Source organism: Macrobrachium nipponense, chromosome 17 (genome assembly GCF_015104395.2).
Source record: "Macrobrachium nipponense isolate FS-2020 chromosome 17, ASM1510439v2, whole genome shotgun sequence".
Lineage (NCBI taxonomy): Eukaryota > Metazoa > Arthropoda > Malacostraca > Decapoda > Palaemonidae > Macrobrachium > Macrobrachium nipponense.
The window spans coordinates 6,562,309-6,581,714 of NC_087210.1; the positions used below are offsets into that span (position 1 = coordinate 6,562,309).

At 35.3% G+C, this 19,406-nt stretch overlaps 1 protein-coding gene across 1 annotated transcript in view; it reads right to left on the reverse strand.

Annotated features, from left to right (window-relative positions):
* LOC135196484 (roundabout homolog 1-like) overlaps positions 1 to 19,406 on the reverse strand; it is a 695,873-nt gene that overhangs the window by 240,960 nt on the left and 435,507 nt on the right. The window contains 1 exon segment of the mRNA XM_064223337.1: positions 19,249 to 19,396. Coding sequence (XP_064079407.1) covers positions 19,249 to 19,396 — 148 coding nt within the window.

Consider the following 19,406-nt stretch of genomic DNA (forward strand, 5'->3'; position numbering starts at 1 on the left):
GGATAAACAGTGCATTTGAAGTCTGGGCTGTTCTAACTGAATACATATGCTGCTTAATACGTACACATAAATTTTCACTTGACTGTCCAACGTAAAAAGATGGGCAATCCTTACAAGGAATTTTGTAAATGATGTTGTTATTTGTTACAGGACTATTCTTAATTAGCATATCTTTAATGGTATTGTTATAAGAGAACACTACATTAACATTAAACGATTTAAATATTGATTTTATGGTTTCAAATCCACGAAAGTAAGGCAAGCTAAGTACATTTTTAGGCAACACTATAAAACTCTTTGTGAGCTTTTTGATAACATAAATCAATTATATGAGGTGGGTAGCAGAGATCGTTTCCTAACTTTTTTATGTATTCTATTTCTTGGTCAACATATTGTGGACTCGTGATACGCAAAGCACGTAGGAACATAGAAGGATAAATTGAAATTTTAATATTAAGATGGTGGCCAGAATAAAAATGTACATATGTTAAATTATTTGTGGGTTTTCTATAAATACTGAATTTATATTGGAAAGATTCTCTATGTATTAATACATCTAGGAAAGAGATGACAGTGTTATTTTCAATTTCAACAGTGAATTTATGGATGGCACACAATTATTCAATTTAGACAATAAATCATTTACATCGATATCAACAGGTAAGACTATTATAATGTCATCTACATATCTGTAGCATTTTAAGGGGACAAGTGTGATATTCGGGAGGTGTTATCTTTCAAAAAATTCCATATATAAGTTTGAAAGGAGAGGTGATAAAGGGTTACCCATGGCCATACCAAATATTTGTTGGTAATATTCTCCATTAAAAATAAATGTGCAATCACAAATACTTATTTTAATCAATGAAATTATGTGACTGACGGACATAGGCAATTCATGCAATACAAGTTCATTACTTAAACATTCTAGCACAGAGTCAATCAGGATTTTTGTAAACAAGGAACATACATCAAAACTGACAAAGATATCACTAGGGTTTAGTGCAATGTTATTTAATTTTTCCACAAGATCAAGAGAATTCCGCATGTGTGAATTAGATACAGTTCCAAGTAGCGGGGATAACAATTTAGTAAGATATTTAGATAGTTTATAAGCAATTGATCCTACAGTGCTAATAATTGGGCGCATAGGTTTGTTTTCCTAGTGAGTTTTGACTAGGCCATATAAATAAGGTAATGAGGGACACTTTACAGTTAACTTACACTAAAGTTCTTTTTTATCTTTAAGAATTTGTTTGATATTGATATTAAAGTTTTTTATTACTTGGTCCAACGGATTTTTTTCGAGTTTTTTGTAAGTTATATCATCTTCTAGAAAAGTATGCATGCGATACCTCTGTAATTGCTAGATCTAATGATTATGTTTCAAGAAACTTACTGGAATCAGCAATTATACAAATCACTAATAAAAACAACCAAAATCTTAGTCTGTGATTGTACCATTTGGACCCGTATACTTGTAAAATGTTTATGAAGGACCTTAAAATAAATTAACTACTAATTAATTAGTCCCACATGTATATAGTTATTATTTCTCTCTCTCTCTCTCTCTCTCTCTCTCTCTCTCTCTCTCTCTCTCTCTCTCTCTCTCTCTCTCTCTCTCTCTCTCTCGCTCGATATATTTATATCCTTTTTTTCGTCTTTTCATTAATAATTTTTGGGGGGAACATTTTTGTAAATTTCATGGTAATAAGTTGTACATGCCTCCTTGTTTTTTCAAAATGTATTGTTTACTGGATGAATCATCTGTTGAACACGTGTGTGATCCTCCAAGGTGTGGCTGCCTAAAAATTCACTTATCCTGCCCTCAGGCTTTTCCTCGTTTCTGTAGAGTGAAATCGACCTTATTGCTAATCTTGTAATGTCAGTTTGGATATTAAGCCTACTTTGACTATGTTTTTCCTCTGTACCATCAGTTGTGCCTGAGAAAAGGGTCGCACTAGACCGAAAGTGCTTGGCTATCTCGCTTTTCATTATTCCTTCGTGGCAAAATCCTTTATTTATACATAGCATCACGTTTTATATACTTCCTGATCAAGTTATTCATATATATGTATATATATATATATAATATCATATATATAACATACATATATATACATATATTATATATATATATATATATATATATATATATATAATATACATATATATACATACATATATATAATATATATATATATATATATATATATATATATATATATATATATTTATGGAGAGAGAGAGAGAGAGAGAGAGAGAGAGAGAGAGAGCTTTATTTCATGCCACATTTTTCACTAATCTTAAAGCTCACTATTTTTAAATGAGTTTAATCACCTCCATTTATTGAAGGGTTATGTGACCCACTATAGTAGTGGACTCGCCAGACGGCAAGTAGTACTAATTATGAGGAATATTACCACTTGAGAATCAACAGAAACATATCACTGACTCGGGGAGTAAGCCTACAAACTACTTTGTGTTGTTGTTGCTGTTGTCGTTGTTCTTGTTGGGGGGGTAGGAAAGCTCTATGGTAGAGCCTAAAAAGTACTGAAAAAAGGTGTCATATGCATAAGTCATATGCATAAGTTTCGGAAAAACATTAAATGAAGACACGATACTTTTTTAAAGGCACCTTTCCGCGCAAAATTGGTATTCTGGAAACTTTTTTGTCATTGTTAGTCAAGCCCAACAAGAGCATATTTGGCGAGCAATTATCTCTCTCTCTCTCTCTCTCTCTATACTTTATACTACATACATATATTATATATATATATATATAATATATATATATATATATATATATATATTCTCTCTCTCTCTCTCTCTCCTCTCTCTCTCTCTCTCTCTCTCTATCTCTCTATATATATATATATATATATATATATATATATATATATATATATATATATATATATATATATATATATAATATTACGGTGAGTAATTTCGACATATTAGGCAATACTGCGTCAATTTCCTGTGTCATATATTCGCTTACATCAATTTACACGCAAATGCAATAAAACAAATTTACTCAGAAATAAGAAAAACTCTAAGTGTTTAATAACCGGCAAATTCGAAGCAACACGGAAAGAAGTCCCCAACCCCCAACCCCCCACAATCACCCCCCCCCCTCCCCCCACAATCGCCCGCCCACACGCCACCACTTATTAGGCAATACCGAATCCTCATAGCATCTCTCGGCATTCATATCCTGAAATTAACTGGGGCGTAATTTGAAAAAGGTGGCCAAATACTTCAGGAGCCGAGTCGACGAACCAATATTTGTCGAGGATAGAGGACTTGGCGGCGTCACTTCCAGAGAAATTTGCCGAAGTGGGTGACGAGTCTTCGTTTTCTTCCTCCTCCTCCTCTTCTTCTTCTTCTTCTTCTTAGGCTTTCCAGGAAAATACAAATCCACAGATATGCCATGCCAGCCATCCTCTCCCTAATGATGATGGCCTGACTAAGCCACATAACCCTCTCTCTCTCTCTCTCTCTCTCTCTCATCTCAATGGAAAGCCTTCCTGACCTGACTAACAAAAAGTCCTCTTGCAGGACTTCGAAGGTCCTGTAAGGATCCAGCCATCCTATCCCTTAAGATGGCAGGGTTAAACCCCCCAAAGAAAGGCCAACGCCCCCCCCCCCCCACCCCCCCCCCCCACCCCCTCTCTCTCTCTCTCGGCGGAAAAGCCCTCCTGACTTGACTAAAAAGTCCTCTTACAGGACTTCGAAGAGTGATCCTGTAAAGGTGCAACCATCCTCTCCCTAAAGAAGGCAGGGTTAAGTCCCAAAAAAAGGCCACCCCTCCCCCTTTCTCTCTCTCTCTCCCTCGGCGGGAAAGCCCTCCTGACCTGAATGAAAAGTCCTCGTATAGGACTGAGAAGAAGAGTGGTGCTGTAAAGGTATGTAGGTGGTCCTTGAGCGGGGGAAGACCTCCTGACTGAAAAGTCGTCCTGTAGGAGTTCGAAGGGTGGTCCTGTAGGCAGGTGACGTCCTTTTGAGGTCGTCTAATGGATCCTAATGAATGATTTCCGTACGGTATATTTACCCCGATCTCAAGATGCGGATATCTTGGGATATAAGTGAGCAGTCTGCCCCAAAAGCCTAACCATACTTATGAGGGGATATGGTCAAAAGCACCCCCCCCCTCCTCTCTCTCTCTCTCTCTCTGGGGCCTTCTCGCACTCGGCCTCTATTTACATCGCACTCGTAGGCGACGGTTTTTACCGAAGTGGCGAGTAGTTAAAATACGGGGGAAGTATCGAAGTCTTTAGGCACAGAATGCATAAGGGTCATTATTCTGCTACCAGTCCTACGTAGGCGAGGAAGAGGGGATTCGGGAAAATGGAGCCCAGAGGATGTTGATGACGCAGATTTTTCAGGATCAGAACAAACATTTAGGTTTCATATAAATGATTGACATGGAAGATTCGATGCCGCAGAGAGAGAGAGAGAGAGAGAGAGAGAGATGCGTTCGATGCCATTTAATCTCCGGATTAAATGGTGTAGAGCGCATTTTATGTTAGTTTTCTAGAGGATGAAGTCGTTTAAACATACAACACGCATAAGGCAAAATAGGTTATACTGTGCTCTGTAAAATTTCATTTTTCTCATATTTGCTGAATGATCTCAAGAGAGATATTACTGGCAATTTGAAATAACCCCAATTTCACCTCCAAAATGAAAAACAACTATAAATTGGAAAAAATCCTAATTTCAGCTCTAAAATTCTGAAAAATATACATCACTATCAAATGGAAATAATTCCAGTTTGAACTCTAAAGACCGTACCGATCACGCCACTGAGGCGCTCTGCACCTGACTTGCGTAAGAGTCATCTACCTTCATAAGAGGTACTGAACTTTCCCCTTCACGACTAAGACGGAATATAGACTTCTACTACAGATAATATTTCAAACATTGGTCTCGAGGGCTTCTCAATCGTACGCTGCCCACAGTGCTGGGTGAACCTTCAAGCTAAATATCTGCTTAGAAGGAACGCTAAAATAGCAATTCTCTATTGCAAACAAAAGCAATATAATCATCACTCGGTGAAAGATGCGTGAAAAATCTCCACATTCACATTACAGTTGCGAAATAATGATTTATAATCATGCTTATACTGATAATGATTTAAAAGCCTTAAGGTGTTTAAAAATTGTGGCAGTTCATTGAGTTAAAGCCTTATTTGAAATATTTCAAGATCTGCTTATCTATATATTAATTTATTATTATTTTTAAATACGTGGGTTCTCTTCTTTCTGTATTTTCTTTTACTGCCTCTTACTTCTTCCTAATGAGCACCTTAATATTCTTTGGAAGCTTGAATTTCAAGTCAATGGCTTCTGTGGGCTTGTTCCATATGAATAGGTTCCATCTTCAGTATGTTTATAATTTTTAGAAATTCCCAATATGAATATTTGCCAGTTACTGAGAAACATCGTTGAGCCAGAGAAGCGGATTATAAGAAAAATAGAAAAAACTATATATAAAATGAACTCGCTTAATTCTGCCATTCTCTTTAATGATAATAATAATAATAATAATAATAATAATAATAATAATAATAATAATAATATTAATAATAATAATAATAATATAATAATAATAATAATAATAATATAATAATAATAATAATAATAATAATAATAATAAAAAATAAAATAATAATAATAATAATAATAATAATCATAATAATAGCGCAATGTTAATACAAAAACAAATGAAGTGTTGGTGTCAGCTGATGGTGATAAGAACGGAATAAAAAATACCTAGACTACAGAAACGTTGAAAAAAAAAAAATTTACGATAAATACGGCAGCCAAACTTGGGTCTAATTATACTTGTGGGATTGTGAAATATATCCTTCCCTCCGTCTCGGCTTGAGTATACTCCAAAGTTTGACGACCTCAAGTTATTAAGACCCAAAAACAATTTAGAATTTGAGAGAAGAAGAAGAAGAAGAAAAAATAGTGGCCATAAAGTTTGTAGAAGGTGAACAAGGGGGGCCCTTCCTTATACAGGAGTATCAGGTTTCGCGAAGAAAATATTTCCTCGGAGAAGGGAAAGGAATTTCGGAGGGGAAATTGCAAAGAATATGGACGGTAACCAAAAAAAAAAAAAAAAGAAAAAAAAAGAAGAAGAAGAAGAATTGGGAGAGAGGGAGAGTGAAAGCATGGATAAATAAATGATAAGATCCTTGTAAGGGGGTCTCAGGTATCGCCCAGGAAAATATTTCGAGTTGGAGAAGAGGGGGCCGAGATAAATCGGGCACAAAATTGCGAGGAACGTGGAAGGTCAAACTGGGGGACAGAAAGAGGGGGAGTAGATGCAACGGTAAATAATAATCGAGTGCAGCCTTTATTCCTATCTCGCAATTTTTCATTTTATCCTTATTCCGTTTCTCTTAGGCCTACGCTACATAAAGGAAATACGGTTTTGGGCTACGAGTTTTCATATACTATTATCCTTGCAGTATTAACTGTTTATTAATCTATTAATTTTTTTTCTTCTGTAATAAGTGGGATCTCTTCTTTATGTATTTTCCATGACCTCGTCTGACTTCCTATTGAACACCTTATTATTCTATGGAAGCTTGAATTTCAAGTGAATGGTTCCTGTGGTTGGCTTGTTCCATATGACTAGGTTTCATCTTCTGAATAATAATAATAATAATAATAATAATAATAATAATAATAATAATAATAATAATAATAATAATAATGATAATACTGTTGAATAACATGGCAGAATTCAGCGAATTAATCTTATATATTATCTTTTCTATTTTTCTTATTACTCGCTTTTCTGGCTCAGCGATACTTCTTAATAATTGGCCAATATTCATATTGGGAATAATGCTGAATATTAGCCAATTATTAAGAAGTATCGCAGAGCCAGAAAAGCGAGTAATAAGAGATAAAAAAGATAATATATAAGATTAATTCGCTAAATTCTGACATTTTATTCAACAGAATTTGTTTAAAAGAGGGTCTTCTTCTAAAATAATAATAATAATTATGAGGGAAAGTAAATTCACAGAAGTATGCCTGTTTGATTTTGTTTTTTAAACAGCAGAAAGCTTTCGATGACCTGCACGGTTCTCCTTGACTACTTAAGAACGAGATGCGGAAATGGACCAAAGGAGACGAATTAGAGACGAAAAACAATAAATAAAAAAAAACGATAAAACTGATAAAAACGGGGAAGAGAGATATTGGCGTTCCCGTGCTTCCTAAACGGGAGGAAATCTAGATGCATAACGCGTTTGCCCGATAGAACGCACAGCCAATATATCACCTAGCCATTTCATTTTTGGGAATTTACACATGGCGAAATTATTCAGCCACGGCGGCTGGTCCGCCCGACGCGTCCCCTAAAATAGTTTTTACTTCAAATCACTTTAGTTACCCGCGGCTGAAATGTCAAATCTAGCGTATGGCTGGTAACTGCTGAATACGTCGGTAGTTTAGCAGTTTTGACAATATATATATATACATACATATATATATATATATATATATATATATATATTATATATATATATATATATATATATATATATATATATACATAGCTAGTTTGCCTTAACGCTCGAGTTTCACGCATACTAAATACTAAATACCCTTTGCTGGTAATAGGTATCAGCAGATGGGTAACATATATATATATATATATATATATATATATATATATATATATATATAATATATATATATATATATATATATATATATATATATATATATATATATTCATATATATATATATATATATATGTATATATATATATATATATATATATATATATATATATTATATATATATTTTTCCAGTTTTTGTGCGTGAATACAGAATGGCACGCGACCGGATGGATGTAGCAGTAGCCAAACATTCATTATTATTACACGCGAGGGTTGAAGCACAAACGTTACGTGTACTTTGTATCGTCTAAATATACATTTGTGAGTGACGCATATCTTGAGAGAAAAATTATATATATGTGTGGGTATATATATATAATATTACATATATATAATTTTTTGGACCATCAAAAGTACATATATACATACGTATATATATATATATATATATATATATATATATATATATATATATATATATATATTCTATAAAAGTGAACGTGTAAGTGGATAAGCACAACTGTGAATGTGTGAAAAACTCGCAGTGTTTTATATAAAAACTTGTAACCGTAAAACTATTTTTTTCCTCATTCCTAGTAATTTACAGTTATTCCAGTTAATATAAAAAATTAGAAGAAATGCAAACTTTGGTGCAATCGACTTTCCTGTACAGCGTATAATCAAGGCCACCGAAAGTAGATCCATCGGAATGATGATGCACGAGCCACGGCCCATGAAACTTTATAACCACGGCCTAGTGGTGGCCTTTCCTATATCGTTGCCAGAAGCACGGTTATGGCTAACTTTAACCTTAAATAAATAAATAATAATAAAAAAAAGAATGAATACTGAGGCTAGAGGGCTGCAATTTGGTATGTTTGATGACTGGAGGGTGGATAATCAATAAAGCGATTTGCAGCCCTCTAGCCTCAGTAGTTTAAAGATCTGAGGGGCTACATGAAAAGTGCGGACGAGCAGACAAAGCTGGCAGGATATTTTTCTTTTACAGAAAACTAAAAACCTACAACGGGATCCTTCCCATTTGAGTCAGCACATCAGAAATATAAATAAAATCTATCCTGAAAAATAACGTTTTGGAGATTTCAAACACACAGGAGCCCCATGCCCTAAGGCTGTATCCCGAAGCCCAAGTTATACAGATATCTCTCTTGAATTCATGTCAGTTTTGTATAATACTTTTACATCCTTGACCGAAGATATTCTCAACCAAATATCTTCCTGAAATGTTAAGATAAAAAAATATACAAATAACTTTTCTTACTGTTGTTCTACAAGGATTTGCTATTAGGTCTAATTCTGAAAATATATGTTTAAGAAATCTGTAATACATTTCCCAAAAGACCGAAAAAGGAATTTGGATATTTCTTGTAAGTTGTGTACCTCTAACCTAATATTTCCTATCTGTCCACAGTTCCTCGTGTCATATCCTAATATCACCACATGCATCTTGGGCCACAATTTGATATACGTAGAGTGGGCAACTTATATTTTTATATATCTGTCTTTTTAGCAGTCATTCTATAAACATCTTTATTATTATTATTATTATTATTATTATTATTATTATTATTATTATTATTATTATTATTATTAAAGTACGTGTCTATGTAAAGAAAGGCATTCTCCTCACCATGAGAATGAAAGAGAAACAAGGCGAGATCCGACCTTCAGCCTACTCAAGATACGTGCGAGATTTTCCCTTCACGCATAAGTTGTAAACATTATGTTCTTAACTTTTAAAGTAACTCAAAACGTGCTAAAATCTATGGTCAAATAGAGACTTGTTTTACCAACGAGAATTAAAATAAATACGCTATATTTTATTAGAAATAAATTTCCTGCACTGTTTAACATGATCGTTATTCATTTTTTACATTATCATTTAAAAAGATAAATCATAAATACACAATCCTAAAATTCATGTATCGTTAACTGAAAACAAAACTCCTTTTTATGCTCTTCCATTGACTTTTCCTAACCTTCAACAAGAAGAAGAAGAACAACAACAAATTAGTTTGTAGGCTTACTCCCCGTGTGCGAACATTAAGAAATATATTCGTTACTTTTTAAAGCATAATATGACTCATTGACAACAACATGAACCATGAATTTTGTTTTATCTCCTCACCGGAAAGGTAGACCGCTCTCACCTGGCTAACATTTACATTCCCAAAATATGGGATATCTCTACTCGTCTAAAATAACTCACATCCCTACTGAACAGACCATGATGGATCATCCCATGAGTGATTATCCCAATACTGGGTTTCTGTTAGCAAAACTAAAACACTGAAACATATAAACAATGCATAAAGAAAGCAAATGATTATTTTTACTACTAGAAAACATATGTATACAGAAATTATGTATGAAAATTTGTAAAGTAAGTCTACGGGCATAGCCAGCCTCGTTTCACGGGCAGAACCAGCTCCGTTTCAGGGAATCCCTTTTAACCTCACCCCTTTGGAGGGGGAGGGGAAGCTAGGATGGAACCCCATTATAAACCATCTTAGGGGTCCTCACCATAACCCTGCCAAGTTTCATGCCTATCGGACCAGCCGTTTGGCCGTGATTGAATGACAGACGGACGGACAGACATTACACCCATTACTTTAAGAATCAGTAGATGAACCTATTTATATGAAACAATCCCATTACAGAGGCCACTGACTTGAAATTGAAGCTTCCAAAGAATATTATAGCGTTCATTAGGAAGAAGCAAGAGGAAGTGAAAGGAATTTCAGAAAGAATACACGATCAAAAATAAAACAAATAAAGTAATAATTAAACATATGAAAATGTATTAAAATGCAAGAAGAGTGGTAACGGTAATGTTGTTTGAGATTAAGCTGGCCTTATACCAGCACGGGCTCTTGCTCATACAGCACCCCGTAGGAAAATAGGGTAATAATGCATTGCAATTTTTGCTTGAATTATTATTATTATTATTATTATTATTATTCCGAATATGGTGTTCACTCACAGAAGTAATAGAAGGTAATAAGAACTATACATAGTACCTTCGGGGATGAATTACACCCACACCCAAAAGATTTATTATGCAAAATGAATCGCCTTACCCGAGAAAGGAATCCGCCCATTTTATTGAGAGACGAAAACTTGAAGATAATGAATTCTTCTGGGCAGGAAATAATGATACCGCGAAATCAGAGAGCGAGATAAACATATTATAATATCGCATCCCAGATGACGACTGCAGCAGTGGCTAAGCCTGAGCCAGTCTGGGAACTTACGAGGAGAGTTTTATTGTGAAAGTTAAGCAGATGACACCATTAAAAATTCTGACGATCTTTTTTGGCAGCTTTTAAACGCATCATGTCGACGAATGAAAAAGGATCACGGTGAAAGTTTTGTGCGAATTACCTGAGAGAGAGAGAGAGAGAGAGAGAGAGAGAGAGAGAGAGAGAGAGAGAGAGAGAGAAATTTGATTTCAATTAAGCACTATATTCTCATCTCTAACTTCCCTTTTTACTGAAAAAACAATCATTTCTTTGAGAGAGAGAGAGAGAGAGAGAGAGAGAGAGAGAGAGAGAGAGAGAGAGAGATAAAAGTTTTAATTTATCCTGATTAAGCTTAAGCACTACATTTTCTTCTCTAATTCACCTTTTCACTGCAAAATACAATCATTTCTTTTCTTTGAGAGAGAGGAGAGAGAGAGAGAGAGAGAGAGAGAGAGAGAGAGAGAGAGAGAGAGAGAAAATTTCATTTCAGTTAAGCTCTACATTCTCATCTCTAACTTCCCTTTTTATTACAAATACAATAATTTCTTCTTCTTCTCCTTCGAGAGAGAATAATCATTTTTCTTCTCTTCGTTACTCGCCATGCTGAGTTTTCTGATAATGGGTAATTAGAATATCACACTCCATATTATGTTCCTATCAGTTATTTCCTTTTACTAATCTAATTTTTCTACCAATCATGTTACTGTTATTACTGTTGTTTTCATATAAAAAAAAGATTATCATTTTCAATCTTATTTTTCTACCAATCATGTTACTGTTATTACTGTTGTTTTCATATAAAAAAGATTATCATTTTCAATCTTATTTTTCTACCAATCATGTTACTCTTATCACTGTTATTTTTATATAAATCAGGTTACCGTTTTTAATCTTATTTTTCTACCAATAATGTTACTCTCATCACTATTATTTTTATATAAATCAGGTTACTATTTTCAATCTTACTTTTCTACCAATCATGTTACTCTTATCACTGTTATTTTTATATAAATCAGGTTATCATTTTTAACCTTATTTTTATACCCAGTATGTTACCATTTTTAATCTAATTTTTCTACCAATCATGTTACTTTTACCAATCTTATTTTTGTATCAATCACGCATTTTATTTTTTTCTTATTTTTCTATCACTTTACTCTTATTCATATTTTTTTTCTCTGATTATCATTTTAAAACCAAACAACTTTGACAGTCATGAAAAAAAACTATATAAGCGCCAGGGAATCGTGATGGCGAGACAGCACTTCAAAAACACAGCTTTGTCACTCCTGACATAAAAAAAAATTACCCAGAAAAGCAATTCTAATTGGATTCTCTAGGTCAACTTTGGGAATTTCATCCAACCTCTCCTGTAGTTTTTTATGTATTTATTTGGTTTTTAAGAAATCTGTTAATAAAAAAAATGGATGCTGATTTTTTTAAGTATCCGTAACAAATGTGATGTTAATATTCTTATTTTTTTTTTATTACCAGCTCTCTTTTACTTTAATTTTGTTTGTAATATTAATTTGAAAAAAAAAATCGATGTTGAATTTTTCATTCGTTGTAAATAAAAATGTGACGTCACTATTCCTAAATGTTCTTAGGCAATTTTGAATTCATATCTACCCTAAAAAAAAGTATCTGGTAAAAAACTGGTCACTTTGCTTTAAAAACTACGAACAGTTTTGCTTCTATGACCAATATTTAATAACCACATCACGTTTCCCACGCTTCACTATACGTTATCATCATTAGAAACTAACGTAAATATCGAAGTGCCACGAAATCTGTACCGCGACAGTGGCACTGTATCACTACATAGTTTATGATGAATGATGTACTACCAATTTTCTTTTATCATTTACAAACCTTTTTTTTTTTAAACCAGGGGGCCACTGATCGGACAGCCCACTGCTGCAATCAAACGCAGCCTTGATGGAAACAAGATTAAGAAGAGAAATGGGAAAAGAAAAATAATGGAGGAGGAGGAGGAGGAGGAGGAGGAGGAGGAGGAGGAGGAGGAGGAGGAGGAGGAGGAGGTCCAATGAAGAAAGATAACAGGAAGAAATGGGAATGAATGAGGACGAAAGCACGGTAAGAAAAATTCCAAAGCACGGGGAACGGAACGCAGGCAAACCAGCATTTCTAATTTCTACGCAGTAAATGTGGAAACAAGTTGCCTGATGGATATTTTATTATTATTTTTCATGAACATATTATTCGTTAAGGAATTCACTCACACTATATAATATATATATATATATATATATATATATATATATATATATATATATAATAACATAAAAACGGGCATTTGCTTATGAGATATTTTAAATGATATATAATGTGATATGCTATGATGTTTTTTAGAATGTAGAGAATCAACAATTTAACTTCCTTAGATACAGAGTGTCCGAGCTACAGCATATTAATGCTTACGCATCTTTTTTTGAGGTGGTATGATCTAGACTGCTGTGTTAAGCAGATCTGTGCATGTCCTGTTGCTACAGGCGATCGCACAGGTGACTTTGAAACTGGGTTCAAGCAGTTACCTGGGGCGTGAACATTCTGATCATAGAGTGTGGGTTGGTACGTATGTGTGCGCTTTGCCCCCTACATATTGAAATGTATTGTTGCAATGAAGTGGAGTCTATTACAGAGAGAAGGCAAAGCCTGGATGGCCCCTGCCAAAGTATTTTTGTTAGTGTCAGCGCAACTGTGCTGAAATGGGTGAGTGTTATTATATCTGTTTTGGCCAAAGTGTGGCTGGATTATATTTGAATATTTATTTCAGAGATATTCTATTCATGTGATCTTTGATTTTGATCTTGTGCTTACCAGAGTGTTCTCCTGTCTTCTAACAGGCGATTCTAGAATGAGGGAATCAATCTGGAAGAGGGGAACTATTTTCTGAAGAAGAGTGGGGATTATTCATTGGAGAAATGGTGTACTGACTAATTACTGTGTTGACTGTACCCGTCTGTTATGACTAAACTAATGTTGGTGTTAGATTAATTACCGAGGGTTATCTGAGTTATTTGGACTTTGAGTTAACATTCCATTTAATCATTCTGTTAAGAATCTGAGTTATTCAGTTAATACTTTGCTTTTAAATAAATGCATATTTTTGTAATTCACAACTCTGATTTGGTGACCTAGATAATGGAGAGAGAGTTGTTGCCAGTCTCGAGAGAGAGAGAAAAAGCTGTTGGGTATCAGGAGAGAGAGAGAGAGAGAGAGAGAGAGAGAGAGAGAGAGAGAGAGGAGAGAGAGAGAAAGTATTGCCAATTGCCAGTTGTCTGCCGCTCTGGCCTATCGCTACCAAAATGATAACGAGATAAGGGCTATCGCGTATATATATATATATATATATATATATATATATATATATATATATATATAAACACACACAAAGAGCATTCTTAATTTCATTGCTTTTTACGGCCCCTGCATTTTAATAGAGAGAGAGAGAGAGAGAGAGAGAGAGAGAGAGAGAGAGAGAGAGAGAGAGAGAGAGATCATTGTTAAGAGCCAGTAATTTACAGCATCCAAATTCAACGAAAAAAAATCTGAGCGTATGATATTCACTAATCAGAAGTAAGATAAGGAAAATGATTATGCTCTTCCCCTTTGGACAAACTTCAAACTTAATAAAAAAGAAATTTACAATCACGTCATGTTATTCCTGTATCCCCGAACACAGGCATACATAGCACCTCGGAAATGTAAAAAAAAAAAAAAAGGTCAACATAAAGAAGGACATATGGTCTCCTCAACTATGCGGAAATAGTTAGGAGGCAGCACAGCGATAAAGTCATTGTGAACTATACAAAACTGAAACATACAAGGAATATACTGCTTCGAGTGTCCTTATATGGGGGAATTATTGCTGGACATTTTCAGTCACACCCCTCTGTTCCAGATACTTAAGAGGATATATGGGCAACTGCAACAACAGGAGCAGTAACAACAACAACAACAAAAACAACAACAACAACAACAACAAATAATAATAATAATAATAATAATAATAATAATAAAATGCTCACGACAGCTGTAGAGATTTATTTATATATATATGTACCCATAAATAATTGTGGATTTCTTTCGCTAATATTATTATTATTATTATTATTATTATATTATTATTATTATTATTATTGTTATTATTATTATTATTATTATTTGTTAAAGAGGTCACAATAAAAAAAAATGTTGCGAGTTCGTGTCTAATATAAAAAAAAACTCTTATATAAAAGCTTTCGAACCCTTCCCTGGGTTCATCTTCAATCCACATTATTATTATTATTATTATTATTAGGAAGACGAACCACATTCATACGGAACCACAAGGGCAACTAACTTGAGATTATGAGGCATCCAAAGAACTACAGTAGATTCACATCAACAGTGCATTTGATGTCTAGGCCAGTCCCTTACGACGCTCCTGGTTGGCTTATTAATCACAGGGGTGGAAACTCTCAGTCTCACCCGAGAGTTCGCATAGGCAGGATGGATGTTCTACCTCTCCTGTGGGATACTTTTGAAAGATGTATCCCTCAGGAGAGGTTGAACATAGATCCTACCCATGTGAACTCTTGAGAGAGACTGAGCGTTTCCAGACGTGTGACTGGCTTATCAACAGCCAATCAGGAGCGTCGTAAGGGATTGGCGTACATATCAAATGCACGGCTGATGTGAATCTACTATAGTTGTTATGAGAGTGTAACAAGGTCATGGGAGATACAGAAGGAAGAGATCACTTATTAAACAAGAAAAAAATCATTAAATCAATAAATACATAAAATTGTAGGTCAATTATTAAAATGGAATGGAAATTGAATCTGGGTGAATTCCATGTCACACTGATCTCTGGCCATGTGTTTCCAGAATTGGCCAACCGTGTCTACCTCTGTCGGCGCAGCTGACGCACAGCTAAAGCACATGAAAGCCCCCCTTCCCACCCACCTCTCCAAGGACTAAAAACATAAAAATGTCAAAATGACAGCATTTAAAAAAACACACACAAAAGAAATGTAGAACTGATAGCGATGCCAACGCAGAACTGAAAGAGAAGAGTAAAGATCAGAGGGAAAACATGAATTGTACATACGCACACAGAGTTGGGGAAGGGGATATGCACAAAAAAAAAGAAAGAAAAAAAAATCGTCGGATTGTGAATCAAGAGAACGAAAAAAACTGAATGGATATAAAAAACGAGAGAGGAAAAATTCGCATCGTTACATGAGGATAAAATAAAAAAAAGGATGGCCATAACAATGAAAAGAGAATGAAAAGAAGAAAGATAGTTACAATTCTGCTGCGCAGAAATGAAAAGGGCAATTTTTTTTTCCTGCCTTCTATCACGTGTCCGTGCTTCTGTTTGCCCAGTGCGGGGTGGGGGATGGGGGGTGGGGGGTGGGGCGGGGGGGGGGGGGGGGGGAGGAGAGTTTCTTTGATATACAGGGTGTACATAAAATCCCAGTACCATTACAAGTATTTAGTGTTCAGAATGGTACTGGGACATTATGGACACCCTGTACTGTATTGCTTTCTTTATAATTATCTGCTTAAGCAGTTTCCGATAGATACCTCCTCCTGAGCAAAGCTTATTTTTCTTCTCCCTTTTTCTCTCCTCCCTATCTCCCCTTTTCCTCTTCTACCCTCTCTCCCCTTCTTCTCTCCCCTCTCTCCCGCCTCCCCCCAAACCCCCCGCCCTCAGTATTGAGATTCCAGATTAATCAAAACTTAGGTTGCATCCACAAAGTCCGCAGGAGGTAATGGATAAGGCCGGCTTCAAAAGGGGAGCATAAATACACTGTAAACAGCCAGAACTTTAAACTTCAAGTTGTGCTGGGAGGGCTGTGTAAGGAGAGAGAGAGAGAGAGAGAGAGAGAGAGAGAGAGAGAGAGAGGGGGGGGGGGGTGAAAGTGAAAGGTGATCCGGTCGTGATGGCTTGCAATTAAGTCTATAAAGTTTCGATTATAATCAAACTTTGGACACGGGGGAAATGAGCGCGCGCGCGCGCAAGGGAGGGTTGGATATCTAACCCCCCAGATATACACAAGGGATGTTACAATTTCGATAGCAAACATTTACCAGATTTGCAACCCCCTCCTCCCCCCTACAAAAAAGAACAAAAAAAATACGCACACAAAAAAACACAAAACCAGCGAGTCGTGTTTAAATGAGAAAATGGAAACCCATCTCATCAAAAAGATGAGACTTGGATATTTTTTTTCTTTTAAAACAAACCTCGTCCTATCTCATCTGCCATGTTCCCCCTCGTCAGCATCATTAAAGAGTTAATGATTCTTTCTGCCTCGACATGCATCATAATACAGCTGCATTTGCAGCGGCTCTCGTGGGTGACACGAAAAAGGGGAATGCAAATTTCACGACAGTGATCCATCACCACAGATCGAGGGCGGCGTCGTTACTTTCTTTGAAGTTGTGACGATACACGTTTGCAATGGAATATAGTAGACTCTAGGCCAAAGGCCAAGCACTGGGACCAATGAGGGCATTCAGCGCTAGAAAGGAAATTGTTAGGAGAGTATATAGATATTTGGCATTAGGCCATTCAGCGCTGACACGGAAATTGACAGTAAAACTGTTGAAATGGTGTAACAGGAGGAAAACCTCAAAGCAGTTGCACTATGAAACAATTGCCAAGAGAGGGTGAACAGTAAGATGGAAGAAAGAGAATATGAACAGAGGTACAGTAAAAGGAATGAAAGTAGTTGCAGCTAGGGGCCGATGGAACGCTGCAAAGAACCTCAAGTAATGCCTAAATTGCACCGAATGAGGTGCACTGACGGCACTACTCCACTACGGGGATTGTTAGGAGAGGGTGAATAGCAAGTTGGAAGATAATATGAATGGGGGTACAGTAAAAGCAATGAAAGGGGTTGTAGGGGCAATGTCCTCCTACGGGGGACTATATGCATTTTGCCTCCTGCGGTGTGGAACAATTATCTGTCAGGATGTCGCGCCATTGGAACTTCAAATGCTATTCTTCTTGCATTATAAGACATTTTTATCTATTTATTAATTTATGAATCCAATTTTTCTTTTTTAATAGGCGAGATCTCTTCTTTCTATATTTCCCTTTACCTCCTCTTACTTCTTCCCATCGAACACCTTAATATTCTTTGCAAGCTTGAATTTCAAGTCAATGGCCTCTGTGGTGGGATTGTTCCATATGAATAGGTTTGTCTTCTGAATAATAATAATAATAATAATAATAATAATAATAATAATAATAATAATAATAATAATAATAATAATGGAAGAAACAATCCACATTTATGTAAATGAACATAGATTTAAATTTAAAAACAAAATTTAAGAACATATTTTTTAATATATGTACATTTACATAACTGTGGATTTGTTTCTCCATTTGAAGACCCGTGCTACTATGAGGATTTTATAATAATAAATAATAATAATAATAATAATAATAATAATAATAATAATAATAATAATAATAATAATAATAATAATGTCTTGATCAATTATCCCGATAAGGGCAATCTATTTCCATACTTCCTTGCATTTTCATCAGTTTTGCTGGCTTACTCTTGGAATAAATAGAACTTAGGGATTACATCAAGATAAAGCGAACCCCACTATCTTTGAAGAATTTATATATATAATATATATATATATATATATATATATATATATATATATATATATATATATATATATATATATATATATATAATTGAAAGTAGTACAATAATGTCTTGATAAATAGTGGATTCGGTAATCTTTATATGACCCGAGCTTAGTTACGGAACATTTTTGGAATTAATTTGTATCGACGTTGGTGAAGGTAACAAATTAATACCTGTCCCTGTTCTAGATTACAATGGTGGTTATCATAATAATCGTCATCATCAGCATGACTGTTTCTGACGTTATAATTACTGGTATTGGTAGAAATAGCTCTGATAATTATTTATTCTCTCTCTCTCTCTCTCTCTCTCTCTCTCTCTCTCTCTGTTGGTTGCTCTGTATGCAGATGTCCACACCAGGCTTCTTACTTCAAATCACACCATACATTACTTATAGGTCACAACTGATCTCTCGCTCTCTCTCTCTCTCTCTCTCTCTCTCTCTTATTTGTTGAGAATTATCGTCTCCGTTTATCTGAGATTATCCTCTCTCTCTCTCTCTCTCTCTCTCTTGCATTCCAGTATGAAAATTGCATTCTAATTTTTCGGTCAAGCTAGTTTACTGTCAAGCTAACTCCATTCTCTCTCTCTCTCTCTCTCTCTCTCTCTCTCTCTCTCTCTCTCTCTCTCTCTCTCTCTCCTTACCTGTTATCAAGAGTGAGGGGGTGTCCATCTTTCGTCCAAGACACTATAGGCTCCGGGTGGCCCCTGGGAGGGGAGCAGTCCAGCTCCGCCCTCTCGCCAGCCACCACTCGCGCCCCCGTCGGCGAAGTTCGGAAATCGTCACGAAGAACTGTAAAGAT